Source organism: Lepidochelys kempii, chromosome 10, assembly GCF_965140265.1.
Source record: "Lepidochelys kempii isolate rLepKem1 chromosome 10, rLepKem1.hap2, whole genome shotgun sequence".
In the NCBI taxonomy this organism is placed as follows: domain Eukaryota; kingdom Metazoa; phylum Chordata; order Testudines; family Cheloniidae; genus Lepidochelys; species Lepidochelys kempii.
Window position 1 is genome coordinate 47,388,044 of NC_133265.1, and position 20,561 is coordinate 47,408,604.

At 49.8% G+C, this 20,561-nt stretch overlaps 1 protein-coding gene and 1 long non-coding RNA gene across 4 annotated transcripts in view; one reads left to right on the forward strand and one right to left on the reverse strand.

Moving 5' to 3' along the window:
• Positions 1-17,533, reverse strand: part of LOC140918568 (uncharacterized) — a 21,745-nt gene extending 4,212 nt beyond the window's left edge. Inside the window, exon 1 of one of the 2 annotated variants that reach the window (XR_012161241.1) lies at positions 16,982-17,533. This is a non-coding gene — a long non-coding RNA (uncharacterized lncRNA). Of the gene's footprint in view, positions 1-1,977; positions 2,655-16,981 lie in introns of those variants that run through there. The other variant, XR_012161240.1, reaches the window with a different exon arrangement.
• On the forward strand, positions 16,775-20,421 carry LOC140918566 (growth arrest-specific protein 1-like). 2 transcript variants are annotated; one of them, XM_073363292.1, is made up of 2 exons: positions 16,775-18,265; positions 20,157-20,421. In XM_073363292.1, the coding sequence occupies exon 1, from the start codon at positions 17,123-17,125 to the stop codon at positions 17,903-17,905; it is 783 nt and encodes a 260-aa protein (XP_073219393.1). In that variant the 5' UTR covers positions 16,775-17,122; the 3' UTR covers positions 17,906-18,265; positions 20,157-20,421. The 2 variants fall into 2 exon arrangements, with proteins under 2 accessions (XP_073219393.1, XP_073219392.1); XM_073363291.1 differs by having other exon boundaries at positions 16,775-18,246.
• The last annotated feature ends 140 nt before the right edge of the window (positions 20,422-20,561 follow it).

Here is a 20,561-nt window from a genome sequence, read left to right on the forward strand (position 1 = left end):
TGCTGATATATAATTTTTAAGTGCAGACCAAGGCCAGTGGTTCTCTTTATGGTGTGGGACCATCCTCCCATCTAGCTAGGGTTTAGCTGGGCCCCTTCTCCCATTTAGCAACATGGGAAGGGCCGACGGGTCACAAAGTCAAGAACCCACGATCTAGCATGAGGCCCAGTCACACTTAAAATGTAGGCCGACCTAGCGGTGAGGCTCAGGAGTATGAAGTGAAGCTTTAGCTCCAACCACAGCAGGTCCTGATCATCCGCAGTAAACACTGGAACAGTACAAAAAATATCTGCACATCCCCTCTCCCCATCCAATGCAGCCTGGTGGCCAATTGTATGCAGGGTTTCTGAGCCCTCTGAAAGATTCATCAGAGACAGCGCCAGGGAGACAGCACCCATCAAGGACGCCCCCACAGGTCACAAGCAGCCCAGAGGTCGGATTCGCCGTAATGGAGGAAATCTGCAGCCTCTCGGGATAACATCAAAACTGCCTCCCCACGAGAGGTGGGGTGATAATTGGAAAGCGCAGCCACACAGGACATTTCTGGAGCACGGACCAAATGACTGACTGCTCCTGCAAAGGAAGCCACCATCTTGCCTTTCCTTTGGGAAGCCTGGATCATCTGGGCATAGCTCGCTTCATCTAGCCCCTGCCACTGCATTAGAGCAGCCCCTTGTTCTCTGCCCGTGGCACACCATAGTTTAGTGCCTTGGGATATAGGTGCTGACTTTTATTTTTCCTCGTGGGTGCTCCACCCGGAGGCCCCACCCCCATTCTGCTCCTTCCCCCGAGGCCCCACCCTCCTTCCACCTCTTCCCACCCCCGCTCCACCTCCTTTCCCAAGGACCTGTCCTCACTCCACCTCTTCCTGCCTCCACTCCATTCTCTCCCAAAGGTCCCACTCTTGCTCCATCTCTTCCCGCACCTACTCCACTCCTTTCCCTGAAGCCCCCCTCCCACCTGCCACTCACTGCTCTTCACCCTCCCCCAAGTGCCTCCTGCCAGCTGCCAAACAGCTGATCTGTGGCACCGCTGAACAGCTGTGGCTGGCTTTTTCCGTGGGTGCTTGAGCCCCAGAGCACCCCTGGAGTCAGTGCCTACATCCTGGGAGCTTTAATACTTTGATCTAATTCTGGTTATTGGACGTGGAGTGGAAGTGGCTGGATGGTATTGATGGCCTGTGATATGCAGAAGGTCCGATTAGATGATGTGACAGTCACGTCTGACTTTAAACTCGTGATCTCCACCAACAATCCACTCTGGTTGGCTTTATCAGACGAGAGGGACACACATCCAGATTGTGAGCTCTGTTCTCAGCGAGTTCCCCCATTCCTAGAACTTCCCTGAGCAAAACTGGCTGGAACTCCAGCAGTGAAGAGGTGCCTTTGTCAATGTGGATTTGCCACTACCATGGCAGCTAGCCTAGTCCAAATCTGAACAACGTGTCCACCGAACTGAAAACTCCGCTCAAGAAACATTCCCACTGTTTCTAAGTGGGGAAGCCTGGACTCCTCAATTTATCTGTCCACTATCTGGAGTAACTCCACCACTTGGACCTTTGTGAACTCTAGAGAAGGAAGAGAGCTCTTTGCCTCCAACACAGCCTCAGCACAGGACTTAAAAAACTTTCTGTGTCTCAACTGATGCTCACCACGGTACTCTAGCCTCCAGCTGGTGTGCTTTTTCTGTCGCAGGTCATCTGAATACCAAATATCTGGAGGATCATAATGACCTGTGATAGAGAGGACCAGCAGATGCAGGGAAATCTCTCACAGGGAAATCTGAAATCAGTCTCGGTGAGTGGACCAGCCCTCTCCACCCTGGTGGGAATAAGGGTGAACCCCAATTTCCAATCGGAGGAGGGCATGGTCGGACCACAACCAAGTCATAATCATCATACACACCCAGGGCCTCCTGGAGCCCACACCTACCATCCCAGCCACAAAGCAAGGCATAGAAATTGACCTATGGTCTCACCTTTAGAATGAGGCTGTTTGGAGGAGAAGCATGGATGAAACTGCTAGGGCTGCAGGCCCTTCTTGGCTTATCCTGAGGTTGTACTGAGCAGTGCAACACCTAGGGCTGTCAGCCTGCCATGGATCATCACCACTACATTCGCTGGAGGGAGGGGAAGGAAGAATAACAACACAAATAAAACATCCTTTTGCTGCAGTAAGTGCTGGGTTAGGCAGTGACAGGTTGTGGGTTCAGCTTTTAGGAATCAAGAGCATATCTGCACTTCAGTCTTAATTAACCCAGGAACTTTTCTGTTTTAAACCACGCCACTTATAAGAGCAGTGAGCAGCTTAGGGAGAAGGATCTCGCCCACATCTAGGGTGTCTGTAGAGTCAAAGTCACCCTGCCATGGGCTTCGTCCCCCCTCAGGGCAGTAGAAGCAAAGAACATCAAGGCAGCCTGCTGTGTCTTATTGCTTATTCATAACAGGCAGCTCGGCAGATTGGCTATATATAGGCAGGAAGCTGGGCAATGGTGCGCCTCCCTTTACAGGTCAGTGAAACGTACCCTTGCAGCTAGCCTCCCTGAAGGTGGGGCCTGCAGCTGTCAAGGAAGAAAAGAGAGGGGCTTAACTGGCAGCGAATGATTCTTAAACCAAAAGCTTGGGTAGAGCAGGCTTTGTAGGGCAGGAAGGCTGAATGATTGTACCAAACAGGCATCATTTCCATCTGAAACAGTCCCACAAACAGTTAAAATATACAAGGGCTGGGAGGACTCTAAGAGACCGAATAGCTCCAGAGACAAACTGTTCCTAGAAATCACGTGTTTTGTTTAGTCTCTCTTCTGCTTTGTCTTTTTTTTTCTTCTTCCATTTCTCCAGCTAATTTCAAATCCAGATGCTTTACTGATAGGGGCTCAGTGTTGCCAATGGCTTGAACAGTCCTGAATCTTCATTCAATTAGAGAAAATTACTGAGCAATTTTGGGAAAGTCAGCTTTGGCATCAGAGTGTGTGCACACAACACACACTACTGAAGGGGTCAGACCCTCAGCGAGCGGAAACTGACATGACTTCCACGAAGACCTGCCAATTTACACTCACTGACAAGCTAGCCCTGTGCGTGTATCTTTTTAATCTCCCTTTTTTCCTGCCTCCCTTTCCTTTTTCTATTTTATCCTCTCTGATCTCTGTTCAGGTTGGGATTTTTTTACCAGTAGCTCTGAAATCTCAGCTCTGCCAAGGCCCTGTGATGTTCCTCTGGTTTATTTTAGGAGGCAATATGACCTCCAGTCGTGTGACAAGAAAGCAGCATGTTACCCTGACTGGAATGATCATGCGCTAAACATAGGTGCCTATAAACTATTACAAGCTCCTGGGAGTCTCTGAGCCTGCACTAGGATACCGCTCAGTATGGGACAAATTCCCTGCAGTTGCATGTCTTTGCATGTCTTCTTCATGTCGTCCCCACAACAGCAGAAAGTCAGCGCTGCTCCCTGTGCTCTCTGAACATCACTGGCCCATTGCCGTGCCTTGGTATTTCGGACGCGGTAAGAGCAGCTTGTTGTGTTGCATTGCACAGCAGCATTTGTGTTGGTGTCCAAGCTGGGACATACCATAGAATGACGGCAAAAGTAGCATTTTGGCTAATGGGACAAATGATCTGCTCGTGTCAATTAGCCCAGCACCATTAAATCTCTGGGGCTGCAGCAGTGTACGCCAGCAGGGAATCCGGCCCAGCGTCTCTGGGCTTGCTCCGTGGGAGCTGCTGGTGTTCGGCACCTTTGAAAAATCAGACCATTTATTTTGGTGCCTACATATCATAGACTATCAGGGTTGGAAGGGACCTCAGGAGGTCATCTAGTCCAACCTCCACCAATCCCCAATTTTTGCCCCAGATCCCTAAATGGCCCCCTCGAGGATTGAACTCACAACCCTGGGTGTAGGAGGTCAATGCTCAAACCCCTAAGCTATCCCTCCCTTCCTCTCTGGGCATGCAGCTGGGCTCCTCAGTTTAGGAAGCCAAGCTGGAAAGCGTCACCCTTTGCCTCAGCATTTTCATCTGCGAAACGGATCAGAAGATTCACAGTACCTACCTCAGACAGATGCAGTGGGGAGTAATTAATGGCTGCCCAGTGCTACAGCAGCTGCATGTGTGGCTGATTAAAACCCTGGGCTCCGATACCTCGGTGATGGACGCAGCAGCAGCAGAAATACCTACTAGGCAGACCGCTAAGAATGACCCAGCTAGCTTAGCAGAGGGGCATCAGCACAGTATATGGGTCTGATCTTGATACGGCAACAGAAACCAGTAGCTCTACCCTATGGGATGGGGAATTTCTCTGCTCTTTAGCACTAGGTCCTCACCAGCTCTCTCTAGCGCCACTCCATTCCTCGCTGCGACAGGCAGACGGTGTCGTCTGGGTGTTCTGACTCTCCGAATAAGAACCTCTCTCAAGCACTTAGGGGTTCCAATTCACACCAACATCGTTGGAAAGACAGTTCATTCTTAAAACAGCCCTTTCTTAGACAGGTACCATTGCTGTTATCCCTATATTCACCCTTATCAACAAAAAGTTGACCCCCCTCCGTCAGTGCAATTCCAGTGGAGTCAATGCGGGGGTTACATAAGTTTGACTGCAGGCAGGGACTGTCTTTTTGTTCTGTATTTGTACAGTGCCTATTACAATGGGGGCCTGGGCCATGACTGGGGCTCCTAAGCACTACCAACCAGCACACAAATAATAATGAATAATTTGTCCCTAAATGCCTGCGCTTTTCATAACCTATAGGGTGCAACTTTAGACAGCACAGCTCCTTAAATCAGCCATTGATATTAGTTTCTAGATTGGCTTGAATGTATATGCACTCTGCACAAGCCTTCACGACAACTCTGATCCACATTGGCTTCAATACTGAGGAGTCTCTCCATAGAGATCCACAATCTGTTTTTAAAAGGACTCCATTTTCCTGTTTGGTCAATGACCCCATTTATTCAGAAAACACAAGTTCCCACTTGCCAGCATCATCCCATGCATTGCATTCCGTCGGGCCTTGGGGCTCTCTTGCCAATGCAAAGACAAGTGGCCCCACCCTGCATGAAAGCCCTTTCTTCCTTCGCTGGCTCGCAGCTCTAGGCTGGCCCCGGATTTCTTGCCACATGAAAGGACTGGCCATAAAACACAGCCTAATAACTTTAAACAAAGCATTACTGGAGCTTAAGCCAGAGAATCTATTTTCCCTCCACTGTACCATAAATCCCATATAATTCCCTAACCTTTGGTTCTAGGGTTTTTGTTTTATCGTCTCAGTCCTGGGCCCCAACTGCTGCTGTCAGAGAGCAGCATTTCCAGTCGCTCTGCTCTTCTGATCATGTTTTTTTCCCCAATGAAGAGGAAACTAAAAGAGCAAATGTAAAGGGCGATAATTGAAACCAGGGAAACAAACAGGAATATAGGATTTGCCAGACCAGCTCAACCCATGGATCCATCAAGCCTGCTCTCCTGCTTCAAGCAGTGGCCAATAGTCAATGATTCTTATGGAATTAAGATACCGTTTCAATGGCACCTCACACCAGTCAGGTTAAAAAATAGAGCAAGATTGAATGGGGACAAATATTGGAGAATTGTGGTAAAAGAGGAGATTTTATGCATATATGGCAGACATGGTCAGTCATTACAGAGTATTTGGGATGCAATCTGTAACCAAATATCACAAATGATTGGACATTTATTACCCAATGATCCTTTGGCAAACCTCCTAGGGCTTCCTAATGGAAATGGTCACACAAAAGGAAACAAAGAATTAATCCCTCATCTGCCGGTAGCTTCCCAGCTATTGGTAGTCTCTAACTGGAAAAAGAAAAATAGCCCAACTATTGAGGACTGGTTCAAAAGCGATGGGAGGTTGTGATTATGGAAAAATTAACACACCAGTTACATACCCAACAAAACAGACAGAGGACAGAGAGACACTAAGATATTTGCAGGTTTCAGAGTAGCAGCCGTGTTAGTCTGTATCTGCAAAAAGAACAGGAGGACTTGTGGCACCTTAGAGACTAACAAATTTTTTTGAGCATAAGCTTTCGTGAGCTACAGCTCACTTCATCGTTCCCTTCTATTCAGTACTCAGACAAAGTACGTTCACCTGCAAAAAAAAAACCCTCAAAAACCCGGCACACCTATCCAATTTTTTTGAATATTAACGTTTGATAGACATACTGGCCTGTTAAATTCATATATATAGAGATTTACCCCCATTTCATAAAATCACTAGAAATGACATAGGTGTTGTAATGATGCTCACTTGTAATAGAGTAACACCCTGTTAAACAGAAAGATTGGATAATTATATTCCCCCTATAATGTCCCTTTAAACAACAGCTCACTAGCATAACGATTGCTTTGTTTCTGATATTTACACAGCAAGAGTTTGTAAACTCGTTATAACTTCCTAAATAAATAGTTTAAAAATAAATAAATATCCAACTCATAAAGCAACTGGACAACAGAGTGATGCTCTATTTGGGGACAAAAATAATTCCCGATCCCCGAAAATCAGGATCTGTTATGTTCTAGGCACATAAACAGAGAAATTAGATTAAAACATACAATGCTCTTTCTGGAAGGTTGGCGCATACCCCTACTTTATTTCTTGAAATCCAGAACCTTTGCACACAAGCACCAAAAGCTGGGAGATAAAGCAGGCTGGTCCCTAAGGCAGCGAAGCACATCTCACCCCTCCTTGCTCTTTACAGACTAACTGCTGAAAGACCCAGATCGCAAGCTTCCCTACAGAGCCCCCTAGCCTGCAAGCAGGACCAGGAAAACCCTTAAAAACTTAAAGTAATAGTTTTGTAATTTTAACCTAGTTTTCAATACACTACAGTATTCTCTTCCGGGAGCACAGGATCAAATTTAGTTTGCCACATAGGGGTCTTTAGGATGAGACTTTAGAAACCTATCTGACCTGTCTGGATATTAAAGATCACACAAAGTTTTTTATTTAGAGTGGAGATGGTGTTGCTCCTCTGTCCCTGGACAAAATTTTCCCTCCTCTCACCTAGATGCAATGTATTGGTTGCTTGCTGCTCTCCACTCCGGAGATGGCTGCATTTCAGGGCTGCTGCAGCTAAATTTCTAAAGCTCTTTAGGATTATTTAGAATTAAGGGAGATTCCACTATTGCTCGTGCAGCTATGAAATTATCTAATCTCTCCCACCCTCTTTTTAAACCCAGCTATATTACTTGACCTTCTGGCCTTCTATGGCAGAGTAATCTACAGGCTGAAACACAGGGATGTCAGTGTACTTGCTCTACATTTAGCAGCCATTTGTGTCACCAAATTTAGCGACCCCCTTTAGCGACCCCCTTTGTGGCTAGTAATAAAATCAGAAGTAACAGGTTACAGGAGACGAGAGGATGCAGCTGTCTTAGAAATCCATATGAGGCTGAGGACGGCTAGATCACCTAGTGGGATTGATAAGGCACACGAAAGAGCCTCCCAAGACAAGGATAAGTGTATCCACTGTACAGCACAGGGTCCCTGCTTTCTGCAGGGGCTCTAGGCTGGATAATCCAGGCGGTCTATTATTCCCTCATCAGTAAGTCTGTGATGCTGACCCTGATGTGATCCTGCCTGACAGATGCCGCAGGCAGAAGAGGGGCCTGGCGTGCCCGCCACCTGGGCTGACTCCACGCTGTCGCACCACGGACTGCTCAGTTCGTGCAGAAGGCAATGCTCGCTGCACTGCCAGGACCAACACGTCATTAGCTTCAGTATGCGCAGTGACATTTTGGAAGCTTTTTTTCAGGCCTTGACGCATGCTGACTGGGATCTGCCCAGACAGGAACCTCTGACTTGACCCCACAGCACAGACCACAGATTATATTCAATTTAGCAGAGCACAGGACGGGACTGCAGGTTCACACTACGGATAATTGCAGTGCCAAGAGGATAGTTGCTAAGTACACACCTGCCATTGACACCCCAAACAACATGCAACTCTTATCTTAACAAGCCACTGTGAAGGGAAGAAAATGCCCTTAGAGAATGGCCACTGACTGCATCTCTCCTTTAGAACATACCTGGGTTCAGATTTACCCTTCTGCTCCAGATTGTGTCCTCTGAAGAAGATAATGAAAGTACGTTGAAAACAACCCCTATGGTAGCCTATCAACTGATCAACCCAGTTCTGTTTCAGACAGCTCCCAGGGCAGCTGTCACGGCCGCGCTAATGATAGACGAGTGGGGGAGAAAGCTAGCATTAGAAAGCTCTTTAAACCTCAAAACGCATCTATCCACTTAGACTTAAGAATGCATCTGCACATCTGTCCAGGAGTGCACTTTCCCTCTGCAGATGTGGGTCCAAACAGGAGCATGGCGCTGGCCGGTTAAGTAAATTCTAGCTGGAGTAGCAGAGTGAAAAGACAACAGCTGTATTAGGCCGCGTGAATGTGGAAGGGGGGAGTGGAACTAAAAACCCTGATCCAAAATCTAGAGACATGGCAACTTTGGCAAAGAATTCTCTTACATTTCCTATTTTAGCCATAGATCAAAAGTTACATGACAAAAATGAGTGATTATGAATTCTAAAGAAGGACGTGTCCTCTTATAAGGCTGAAGGAGATTAATCCCATTATCATCTGATAACAAGAAGTACAGTGGCATGCCAAATGCAACCTGAACCAGCCAGTTAGATGAAACCAGTCTACCGGCTGGATGGCTCACCCTGGTTTAGCGATGAACTCCTTTAAAAAAAAAAAAATTACACACACGCACACATCAGCCAATTAGAGTTGTACACGCTAGAAGGAGCTGTATTTTCATAGAACCACTGTTCTCTGATTGGCTCAGGGAATGGCACAACTGTGTGCCCCATTCAATGAGAAAACCCACATCAATCATACTAGACAATAAACAACGGCTGCTGTATCACAGCAGGATCCGTCAGGCAAAACAATTGATTCTAATACCTCACATGATTGATGCTAGTTTACATCAGCCTTGCAAAATGCTACTCACCCACGCTCTGGGGGCAAGTCAAATATCACTAGCAGTTCCCTCAGTAATAGCCCGGGCAAGTGGATTTTGTGCCCAAGCTGGTATATGTTCAAGACTGTTCTGCAAAGACGATTTAGAGACACTGAAAGAGGACACTGTCACCTCTGGATTTAAAAATAACCATCTCTTTTTGGCTGCTGACGTTTGTCTTAGGGCAGCAGACGACAACAGTCCTGTGACAAGGTTCAATTCAACTGACAAAATGTCTTTCTTCAAATGTAGGTTCAGAAGAATTATTGTTACGATACACACCAGCTTGGTACCTGATTTGAAGGGGGATTGAGCACACAGGCAGTAACTTGGTGGCGAGCTCTGACGGGTGCCCACGGCTGGCACCTAGGTATAGAGGGGAAGGGGTTTGAGCAGTGTGCTCCGCAGCCTTGGGCCCATGCACCATGGCCAGGTTGTTCATGCGACACATTGTTCCTATTACGATACAGAAAGTGCAAGGACCTTGCAGCCTCCACCTTGCCAGCAACTGACATGGCCTCTTGTCCAATTCCTAAGCTTCACTCCCATCAGTGGCCAGTACTTTGGAGGGGAGGGCTGGGAAGGGGCTTGCTGCCCTGATGTCTGCACTGATCAATCAAAATTGGATGCTTTTTCTCAAAGATCGCATCAAGAATTATTTTGGGGCAGATCTCTGGCCCGCGTCATACAGAGAGTCAGACTAGATGATCACAATGGTCCCTTCTGGCTTTAGAATCCATGCATCTATGAAGCCTAGTGTATTAGCTGCTCCAAGTCTGAATTAAAGGGAAAAAGATCACCCACCATTAATTGCAGTTCTTCAAGTGTATTGCCCGTGTAGCACCATATTTTGGGGCTGGGTGCCCTCAATGCCACAATGACTGGGGTGGGGCTACACATTTACCTCTTCTTAGGGGCCCACGTGTTTGGCACAAATATAAAAGGAAGCCACCCCATTCGCTGCAGGGCCTTCCTCTACTTCAGGCTACTGTCACAAATACTCAAAGTGAGAGGGACAGGAGAATGAGAAGGATGAATCTGCAGAGGCAAAGCACTCAGAGAACTACGGTTCTTGGTAAGTAAACTCTCCTTCTGCTTTGGGGCTGGCGCCTCTTGGGAGGAGCCCCAGAAGAGGACTGACTTTAATTCAACAAAGATTTCAACACTGCTCCACCAAAGTGGACATCAGAATGAGATGCCAAATTTGGAGAGCAGTGCTGCCTAAAGCTTGGAATGGTGTTTCCAGCAGGGCCTTGCAAATATCTGCAAGAGATGTGACCCGTCAGATATGCTGCCTTTGACCTAATTGACCCTGGGCCTTCAGGGACAGAGACGGTAGCTAACATATACCATGTCTGAATACGAGATTTAATACATTTGACTGGTTCTGTAACAACCAGACTCACTAAGCAGGCCCGATTCAGCAGAGTGAGCAGTAGGAGGCTTACGTGCTTCCTCCATGAGAGGGATGTCAGGTGATACTGACTATCCCTGCAAGCTTACAGAGCGAACCCAGCACAAAAAGTCAGCCAGCAGGGCTGGACTCATGCAGGCGATTTAGGGGCTGCCAGCCCAGGACCTCGGGCTAAGGGATCCCCCAAGGGCTACATGCAACCCACTGCTTCTTTTAATCTGGCCCGCAGCAAGTCACTGCACCACAGGCTGGACACTGGACCCTGAGCCGTGGTGCCCCCTCCCCCAGAGCTGGAGCCATGAGCACCGGCTCGCTGATGTGCCCCTGCAGCCCCTAGGCGAGTATTCAGAGAATCTCTGCAAGCTGCCTCCACCCCCAGTGCCGGCTCTGCAAGATAAGTGCCTCCCGGCCAGAGCCTGCACCCCAACCCCTTACCCCAGCCCAGAGCCCCCAAACTCCCACCCAGAGCCCTCACCCTGAACCTCTTGCTGCACTTCAACCCCCTGTCCCATCTCTGGCCCCAACCCAGAGCCCACCCCCCTAGCTGGAGCTGCAACCCCTCCTGCACCCCAATCCCGTGCCCCAGCCCTGAACCCACTCCCCCACTCCAAACCCCCAGGGGCCCCACAAAATCTAATAGCCTCGGGCCCACACGCGAGGGGATCTGCAGCAGCTTTTCTGAAGTATATCTTTGCCATTGCCCCTTAGCCTGTAGTTAACAAGTGGGTTCAAAACGCAGCCTAGGAATCTAGCAGTCTCCTTTGCTCAGTAACTTTGACTTTGCTAAGTCTTTCAAAGGTTCTCCAGGACTCATGGCACAGACTTATGTATCTGAACACCCAGCCATCTGGTGTGCAGAGAGTTCCCTCTCAGCCATTATACACCTCCAGCACAGAACAATGAGTGTGAATGATTGGTTCTGAACACCACCCCTGGCATCACACTGGGTACAAAACTATTCTGCTCTGACCCACATTTTAGCATTTAGAGATCTCACTGGCATTCAGAACTGCTGACAGTATGAGGGGCTACCACAAAAGTGACCACCACAATGTTTCAGTGGAAAGCAAAATGCCTAGTGGAAAGCATTAGCGTTAGATTAAGGCAAACAGGGCCCTAAACACATTATCGCCTGGGGCTTTGGTGTCTTTACTTTAGCATCATAGAATAGATCATAGAATATCAGGGTTGGAAGGGACCTCAGGAGGTCATCTAGTCCAACATCCTGCTCAAAGCAGGACCAATCATCACATGACCTGAGTTCAGGGCATGAGTCTATTGTTCTTAGTGGTTAATCAATCCCTGCTGATAACACACCTAGCCAATTATACATCAGAGAAGGAAATTCCTTCCTGACCCCCATATTGGCAAGCTGAGGGCCCTGATGCATGAGATTTGATCCACCTTTGTTTAGCCTATTTAGGCCCATCTACACTGGGATTTTTTTGCACCAGAAAAACAAGTGCAAACCCCCAGTCCAGCTGTGCTGCACTGGTGTGAGATGTGACTTGTGAAGCTGCACAATAGAAAAAAAGACACACAGATCCAGACAACACCTCGACTGTGGACTGAAATGAGGAAAAGAAAAAAATGGATGATTAACTAGCAATTATTTATAGAACAGTAGTACCCAAAAGCCCTAATCTGCATTCCTAATGTGCTGGGTGCTGTGCACACAGAGATGAAGAGACTTTCCCATCCTTTGTGTGCAGCATTCCTCTACAAGTATAGGAACAAATTTCTATTTCCTCTTTGCGTCAATTATATTTTAGTTCCAAACATTTCTCCCGTGTCTCCTGAAACGTTGCTCTGTCAGCATTCAGTCAGTGCAGCAGACCCTGAAAAGGCACGGGCCGGTTCCTCAGCTGAGGGGAATCAAGGTAGCTCCATTGATACCACTACCTCTCCCATGCATTACCCAGTGATATAAATTGGTGTTGCGCCATCAAAGCCAGTTTGTGCCAGTGTACTTCCATTGCCTTTAATACAGCTCCACCCATTTACACCAGCTAAGAATCTGTCTCCCAGGCTTTCAGTATTGGTGGATTTAGATTCCACCATCTCAGCAATAACAACCTTTTCATGCACAGTATTGCTAATGCAATTTGTTTCTTCCTCCATTGTGCCATGCCACTGCACTCATGCAAGTGTATTATTAGACTGCTAGAGAGCAGCTGTTTTAAATGTAAGAGGACAGCTGCTAACGACTTTATTGGTGGGAGGCAAATTATCTCAGGACAGATGTGTGCTTGCAAGTCCTCCTTTCACCTGAATGCCCCTCTCATTTTTCAAGTGCGTCTAAGGTCAGCCATGCCCACACTGACTCCAGGCAAAGTTCTATTTGGGGCTGGTTTGCAAAACTGGCTCCTTGACGTGTAAAGATTCTGTACTAACCCTGCCAAAAATGCATGGGAGAGTGTAACAAAGGCTCAGCTGAGAACAGATACTTAAATGCAGCACATTTCCATCTATTTCAGGCCTTGTCTAGATGGGAGATTTGCCCTGATTTCAGCCATCAGCATAGATCCACTAATGCAAGCCCGTGGTGTATCCCAGCTGCTGCCATCTGAAAACAACTACCAGCAAAAATGTTCCTTCTTTCACAGGGATGTGAGATTCCCCTTATCATCATCCAAAATTACACTCACCTGAGACCCGGGACATGTAATATTCAGTGACAGATTCCAGATTCAATATCTTATCACCTATCCAGGCTAAAACCAGGCACTTTCTACAGTCAGAAAGGTCTGTCTACCATGGTACTTATATGGCCCCCATTACTGTAGTGGCTGTAATGTATTTATCCTTGAACACCCCTGTGAAGTACGGCAGTGCTGTTATCCCCATTTTACAGATGGGAAATTAAGGCACAGAATGGCTAAGTGACCGTGGTAGAGCTAGGAGGGGAACCCAGGTTTCCCAAGTCCTAGGCCTGGTCCATCCTTCCTCTTGCTTTCAGGGACTTTTAACTGTGGTGCCGTAGATCATAAAATATCAGACCTTAACATCCTGCCATCATCGTATGTGGAAAAGTGATTTCAGGTAAAAGGTATTACTTAGAATTGAGCGATAGGTTCTAAGGCCAGAAGGGACCACTGTGAACATCTCGTCTGACCTCCTGTATAGCACAAGCCAGAGACCTGCCCCCAAATAATTCCTAGAGCAGATCTCCGAGACGAAAAATCCAACCTTGATTTTAAAATTGCCAGTGACGGAGAATCCACCCTGACCCTTGTTCCAATGGTTTGTTCCAGGGGTTAATGAGTCTCACTGTTAAAAAGTCATGCATTATTGCCATTCTCAATTTGTCTAGCTTCAAATTCTAGGCACTGGATCATGTCAGACCTTTCTCTGCTAGACTGAAGAGCCAATTATCATATATTTGTTCCCCAGATAGACACGCATACACTGTAAGTCACCCCTTAACCTTTTCTTTGTTAAGCTCAATAGATTGAGCTCTTTGAGTCTATCACTGTAAGGCAGGTTTTCTAATCCTTTAATCTTTCTCATGGCTCTTCTCTGAACCCTCTCCCATTTTTCAAGATCCCTTTTGAACCGTGGGCACCAGAACCAGACTCAGTATTCCAGCCACAGTCGCACCAATGCCAAATATAAAGGTAAAATAACCTCTCTGCTCCTAACTGAAATTCCCCTGTTTATGCAGCCCAGGATCACATTAGCTCTTTTGGCCACAGCATCGCACTCGGAGCTCATGTTCAGCTGAATCTCTACCACGACCCTCAAGCTGAGGCCTGAATGGCTGGACTCACTGTCCTGAAGTCATTTAAAGAAGGAAGGATAGAAAAAACAGGACTAGTAGCAGTGCAAATAATTTTTTATGACATTTCTACAACAATTTTCCTGTAAAATCCATCCAGAATGGATGATGGATTGGAGCTGCAGAAGTCATGAGTCGGAGATGGTTCCACCACTCACAAGTAAAGTGATTATCCCAAATCAATGCTGATAAAAGCTTCCTAGCACACCTGAAAGTTTGCATGCACGGGGCAGCTACATGTTAGAACACAACCTCGAGGAATCATGCTAATGAACACGTTAAACACAGCTTAGAACTCTGGGATTGTCTACTAGGAATAAAAAAAACCTTAACACAAGGTACAAATCACTTTAACACCAGCTAAAATCCTAGTGTAGTTTTAACACATTAGCTGATTGAGGTAAACCCTAGGCTGATGTAAATTTGGCCTTGTCTACACCAGGATTGCAACCCATTAGGTAACAGGTTAGAATCACACCCTAGCATAGACATGGCCTCAGTGTAGACAAGAACAGTCATAGTTAACGTCGTCTCAGCTTGTTAAAGGTTAACCACAACCTGTTGCCACAATGTTATGCACAACAGTCTGGGTCTACACCATGTGCCAATTTGTGTCAAATGTGTTACCATGACTCCACAAGGCCGTGTTCTAACACAATGGAATTTTCCGGTGCAGATAAGCTCTCAGGGTGCAATGCGTGCCTCAAAGGAAACGCAACCCAGTCTGACTTCAGTGGTTTGGCAGCATCTCAGACAGAGCCCTTGGGACCCAAGCTGAGAGCACTCAGCACCTCTCAGGATCAGACCTTTTGTCCTTCCAGATTCTTTAGTTTAATGTATGGAGGGTGGGGGCGGATGGAGGTTGTTTCTGGAATCCATCTTCATTCCTCTCTCCTCCCTGGGACACTCCCCAAGGGAAATCAGGAAGGCTTCTTTGTGTTACTGTGCAGCTGGCAAGAATCCTGGGGGCTGCTGCTGCCCCCGCCCCCTGCCTCCTGAAAGCCCAGAGGGTGGGGAAATCAGGTTAGTTTCCATTTCAATGGCTGGGGGGAATGGAGTGAACTGCACTTCTTTGCAGGCTCTCAAGTGCGCTTTGTCAAGGCAATGGCAGTAAAACAGAGGCCATCTGAAAAAGGCCCCTATTGACAGGCTGCAAGGCGTGAACAATCTTCTCTGCCATAAAGGCACCAGCTCGCTGCATGGCCCACGGGAGACAAAGGGAATGAACCAGCCCAGAAAATGCTATTCACCCCTTTTACTTGCAGTGATTAAAACCCATATCCAACCCCTGTCTCCCCCCCACCATGCAAACTCCTGGCCACTACCACCCCTTACACACCAGCCCTGCAAAATCTCCGTGCAACAGACCCGCGCACACTCTGTTCCCACATCCAGAGCAATCCCCCAGACCACTACGGACCTCTCCACACCCAGAGCTCACTTTCACACCTCTGTGTCTCTATCCCTCCCCACAAGCCCAGCCCTACGGCCCTCCCCATACAGGTCCCTGGCAAGGCTGGCCAGGGACATTTCCTCAGATCGGACACAAAAATCAATTGGCCTGTAGGTAAGACCACTTGTGCATAGCAGCGTGACCTACCTAGTGCCGACTAGTGCTCACCCTCTGCTAGTCAGTGCTCAATTTACAGTCACCACCACCACTGCCCCAGTCACACACACTCCGAGCCCGACTCACCACTGCCCTGCGGTTTGCACTTGTCCTAGTGCAAAAGGCTCCCTCTGCCTGTCATTCTGATTGGGCAGCATTTTGCACAGGCCTAAATGGCTGTGCAAGGCACAGACCAACAGAGGAACTGGGCTCTCCCAGTCCACTCTTCTGCCTCCTCCACACCTAGACAGACAGCAACCGTCCAAGCTAGCCTCTGCAGGCCTCTCCACTCCAGAGGCTCCTCCTTTGCTCTTCTTGCGGCCTCTGCCTAACCCACACCAACCTCTGCCGCCGTGCAAAGGGGCCCCGAGCTGATGTTGGCTGCAGAAAGATGAGCCAGACAAGAATGCCCCCTGAGCAGAAGAGCTCCATTTGAGGCATGACAAGAATGGCTGTGTGATTATTTGGATGGGGGAAGACAGGTGCAGTGAGCCCGTTTCTGCAGAGACTAGCAGGAACCTCTTCCTGCCCCATTTTGGGAAAGCCTGGAGACCACAGTGGCAGCTGTAGGAACTGGAAGGCCAGGAGAGCAGAAGGAAAGGAGGCGGAGAGATGGAGGGGGCTCTGGGAAGGGGCTGCAACAGGAGGGGAAAGGGAACAATGGGTCTGCAACTGCCTGGAAGATGAATGGAAAAGATTTCCCCCGTCACTGGTGTGTGTGGGTCGTCGTCGCCGCCCCCCCTTTCACCCAGAGGGATGGTCGCAGCGCAGCATCTACACTTTGCACCGGGGATCTGACCGCGGAGTGCACCGGGACCGGGGAGAACATGCCCCCGGGGGCCTGACTGCACTGCAAAGTGGGGGCGTGCAACCAGGACCTGACTGCACCTTGCACCGGACAGCGGGGCGTGCAACCAGGACCTGACTGCACCTTGCACCGGACAGCGGGGCGTGCAACCGTGCACCTGACTGCACCCTGCACCGGACAGCGGGCCGCGCAGCTGGGGGCCGGACTGCCCTGCACCGGACAGCGGGGCGTGCAACCGGGCACCTGACTGCACCGTGCACCGGACAGCGGCCCGCGCAACCAGGGGCCGGACTGCACCAGCCCAACGTGAGCCTGGGATCCGACGGCCACTTGCCCTAGGACCGGGGGAGCCCGCCACCGGCACCAGCACTGGGCCCTTCGAGTCACCTGGAGGCGGCCCGCTCGGACTGCGGTCGAGCGGTGCCCCGCGGAGCAGGCGGCAGCTGTTGCCGGGCCGCGGCGTAGGAGCGCAGGCTGGAGGCGGAGCCGGGCGCTGGAGCGCATGGAGCCCGGGGCGCCGCTCGCTCCATGTGGCTGTTCCTGCCGCTGCTGCTGTGCTGGGGCCGCGCTGGCGGCGGCGCCCCCGGGGAGCCCTGCTGGGAAGCGCTGCTCCGCTGCCAGGACGAGCCGGACTGCGGCTCCGCCTACAGCCAGTCGCAGGCGGCCTGCGAGCCGGTGCTAAGCGGGGCCGGGGCCGGGGCCGGAGGAGGAGAGCCCCCCGGCGGCTGCCCCAGCCACTGCATCGGGGCGCTGGGGCGGCTGAACCGCAGCCGGAGCGGCCCGGCCCTGGAGCGCTGCGAGTGCGGGCAGGACGCGCGCTGCCGGCTGATGAAGGCGGCCATCGAGCCCTGCTTGCCCCGGCCCTCCCGCAGCGGCCTGGGCTGCACGGCCGCCCGCTTCCGCTGCCAGCAGGAGCCCGCCTGCCGAGAGCCGCTGGCCGCCTACTTGGCCCGCTGCGGGCAGCTCTTCAACGGGCGGCGCTGCACGGCCGCCTGCCGGGCCGCCATGGGGCAGCTGCTGGCCGCGCCGGGGGGCCCCGCGCTGGAGCGCTGCGTTTGCGACGGGCCCGAGCGCCCCTTCTGCCAGGTGCTCAAGGCCAACATGGGCCGCCTGTGCTCCGGGCCGCCCGCCGAGCCGGGCCCGGACGAGGACTACCGGGACGAGGAGCGGCTCCTGCGGGAGGAGGACGAGGGGCCGGGCGCGGGCGGCGCCTGGGTGCGCTCCGGGGCCCGCTCTCGGGACGCGCCGGCCTGGCGCGCCCTGGCACTGGCGGCCCTGTCGCTGGGGCTCCGGCTCCTCTCCTGGCCCTAGGCCGGGCTGCCCGGAGCCTGGCCCGGGGCTGAGTCAGGGGGGTCGGAGCGATCTGATGCGCCGCCCCAGGCGGAGGGGCCCCCTAGCGTTGGAGGTGGCTGCCGTGAGCTGGAGCTGGGGTCCCGGCTGACACTCAGGGACGCTAGCCACTGGAGAAGGCCCCCGCAGGGCCCCGTTTAGAGGCGCCTTTCCCGGCGCTAGGACTCCGGCTGCTTGTCCAGCATTTCTCCACGGGCTGAGGTTCCCGTACGGGTAGAGGTGACTGGAGAGGCCGAGATGCGACCTTTTCTTTGGACCCTGGCAACATCACTTTTCCTTTCGCTGGAGGAGAGATGCAGCAGGTGACTAAAGCCTAGCAGGGTGAGCCCTGCCAGGGACTCAGTTTGTTTTCTATGTACTGATCCCCCTAAACTCTCAGCTCCAGGGGTAGAGCTAGTTTGAGGGGCACTGAAGGGATCAGAAAATGCTATAATCCCCACAAGATTCTTGCTCTTGTGTGTGGTTCATACCTGTGGACATAGGTATTCACTCAGAGGGGAGCTCTCCATTCCAAACACTAGGGCTAACAGAAGCCAGGAAATCTTCAAACATCTGGTTACAAAGCACTGATGGCCCCACACTGCCCCATCTGTTCAGGGCTCATGAGTCAGGCTCCAAGAAATCGAGACTGGCTAGAAAAAAATTGTGAGATTTAAAAAATTAGGAGTTATTTTTCTTTGCTGTTGGGTTTTGAGCCTTTCGAGGGTTGTGTTTTTACACCCATCCACACCCAGCCTTCATTAAAGAAATGAAAGTCTAGAGTCTTATGTGATGACAGATTTAAGAACAGCGTAAGACTTGCAGTAGTTTCGCTATGAGTTGGCAATATTGTGTTGGGAGGAATGTGTCTTGTCTAGTGCTTAGACCTGAAGATGAGGAATCTGTATGCTTGGATTCTATTGCCAGCATTTCACTAGGTGACCTTAAGCAAAATTACATAAATCCAACACCAAGATTGAGAGTGGCTTTCAAAGCACTGGCAGCAAAACAGAGTTAGCAGAGGCACATTTTCCAGACACAGGTTTGCAAGATCAATAAGGCCTGGCCCGCTCTCTGCCTTAGTTTACCCCATCTATGAAATGGGTTTTATCTCACAGAGGTATTGGCAGAATGAACTAAAATAACTGCCAACGCCCTGGGTAGGATGATTTAGTTGGGATTGGTCCTGCTTTGAGCAGCGGGTTGGACTAGATGACCTCCTGAGGTCCCTTCCAACCCTAATCTTGTATGATTCTAATTACCTGGTTGATCCCCACTAGCAGCCTATGGCAAACCTGCTCTTGCAACCTCCTAGTTGCTGGGGCCTACAGGCCAGGGCATGAAAGGCGCTAAAAGTCCATCAGTGGTGAGCGCCCCTAACCCCTGTTTGGCCATCACAGATCTAGGGAAATAAGAGAAGAGGAATCCAATAGTCTGGGGTGAATGTGAGCACCCTTTTGCCATCCAAGCTGAGCACTTTGCTTCTTATTCCCTCCTGCTCCCCTGTGTCCATAGCCCTGGAAACTTCTCCGTATGAATTAAATTTAGCAGAATTTTTATAACCCTGACAATAACTGTTCAGTGATCACACCAAGGCCTGCAGGTCTATGTGGTAATCCTAGTTTCTCGTACCATACACTCCCGTGCACACCCACTGGGATTCTGTTTCTCTGTAGCATGCTTCTTCCTTGTAGTCCTTCGCTTTCCAATGACTTCAGATTGGACACTGGGAGTACAAGTAATACACTCTCCTGTGGCTCACATCCTGATGTGCCACAACAGGGACATCCAGACAAACGGACCACTCCCCAAAGTGTGCTGGGAGTCTTAGGGTTACACCTAACTTCTATATAAGCTCACAATTTGTTTTAACTAAAAAACGAATGTACTGAGTCTCAGTGCCTGGGTCAATTGGCTGAGGCTCACAGGGCTTGGCTGTGGGGCTAAAAATAGCAGTGCAGCCCTTTGGGCTCAGGGTGGAGCCCAGGCTCTGAGACCTACCTGCGCTCACAGGGTTTTAGAGCCCAGATGTCCACACTGCAATTTTTAACCCCACAGCCCAAGCCCTGTGAGCCCAAGTCAGCTGATCCAGGCCAGCCACAGCCATCTGGTGGGTCTCTTATTGCAGTGTAGATGTAGCCATAGACTCTAGGTTTGAGTTAGTCCAAGGGTCACCCTCTGGTTACTCATGTTTTGTATCTACTTTAAAAAACCCATCTGCCCTCTCTTGTAGGTGCTCCGTCGCTTTTAATGCGTGCAAAGCCGCAGATCCTCAACTGCAACCAGACTTTGGCTAACCGTCGTGAATATGTATATTGCTTGGAACGTCTTGTCCTGCACACATATTTTGTACAGAAAGTAGGGGGCCAACCTGGAGGTTATTTAAGTTGTAAAATAAGCATAACCCTGTCACTATAAAATCTTTAATTTTTTTGAATGCAGCGTTAGAACATGTATTTTTTGTACGATTTTGATAAAAGTTTTTGACAATGTTAAAATTCTGGTTTGGGTGTCTTGAATCTCCTTAGAATTCTTTCTGGAGTTGTGGGAGAGGGGAGCGGACACAGAATAATTGCAAAAAGAAAAGGAGGACTTGTGGCACCTTAGAGACTAACCAATTTATTTGAGCATAAGCTTT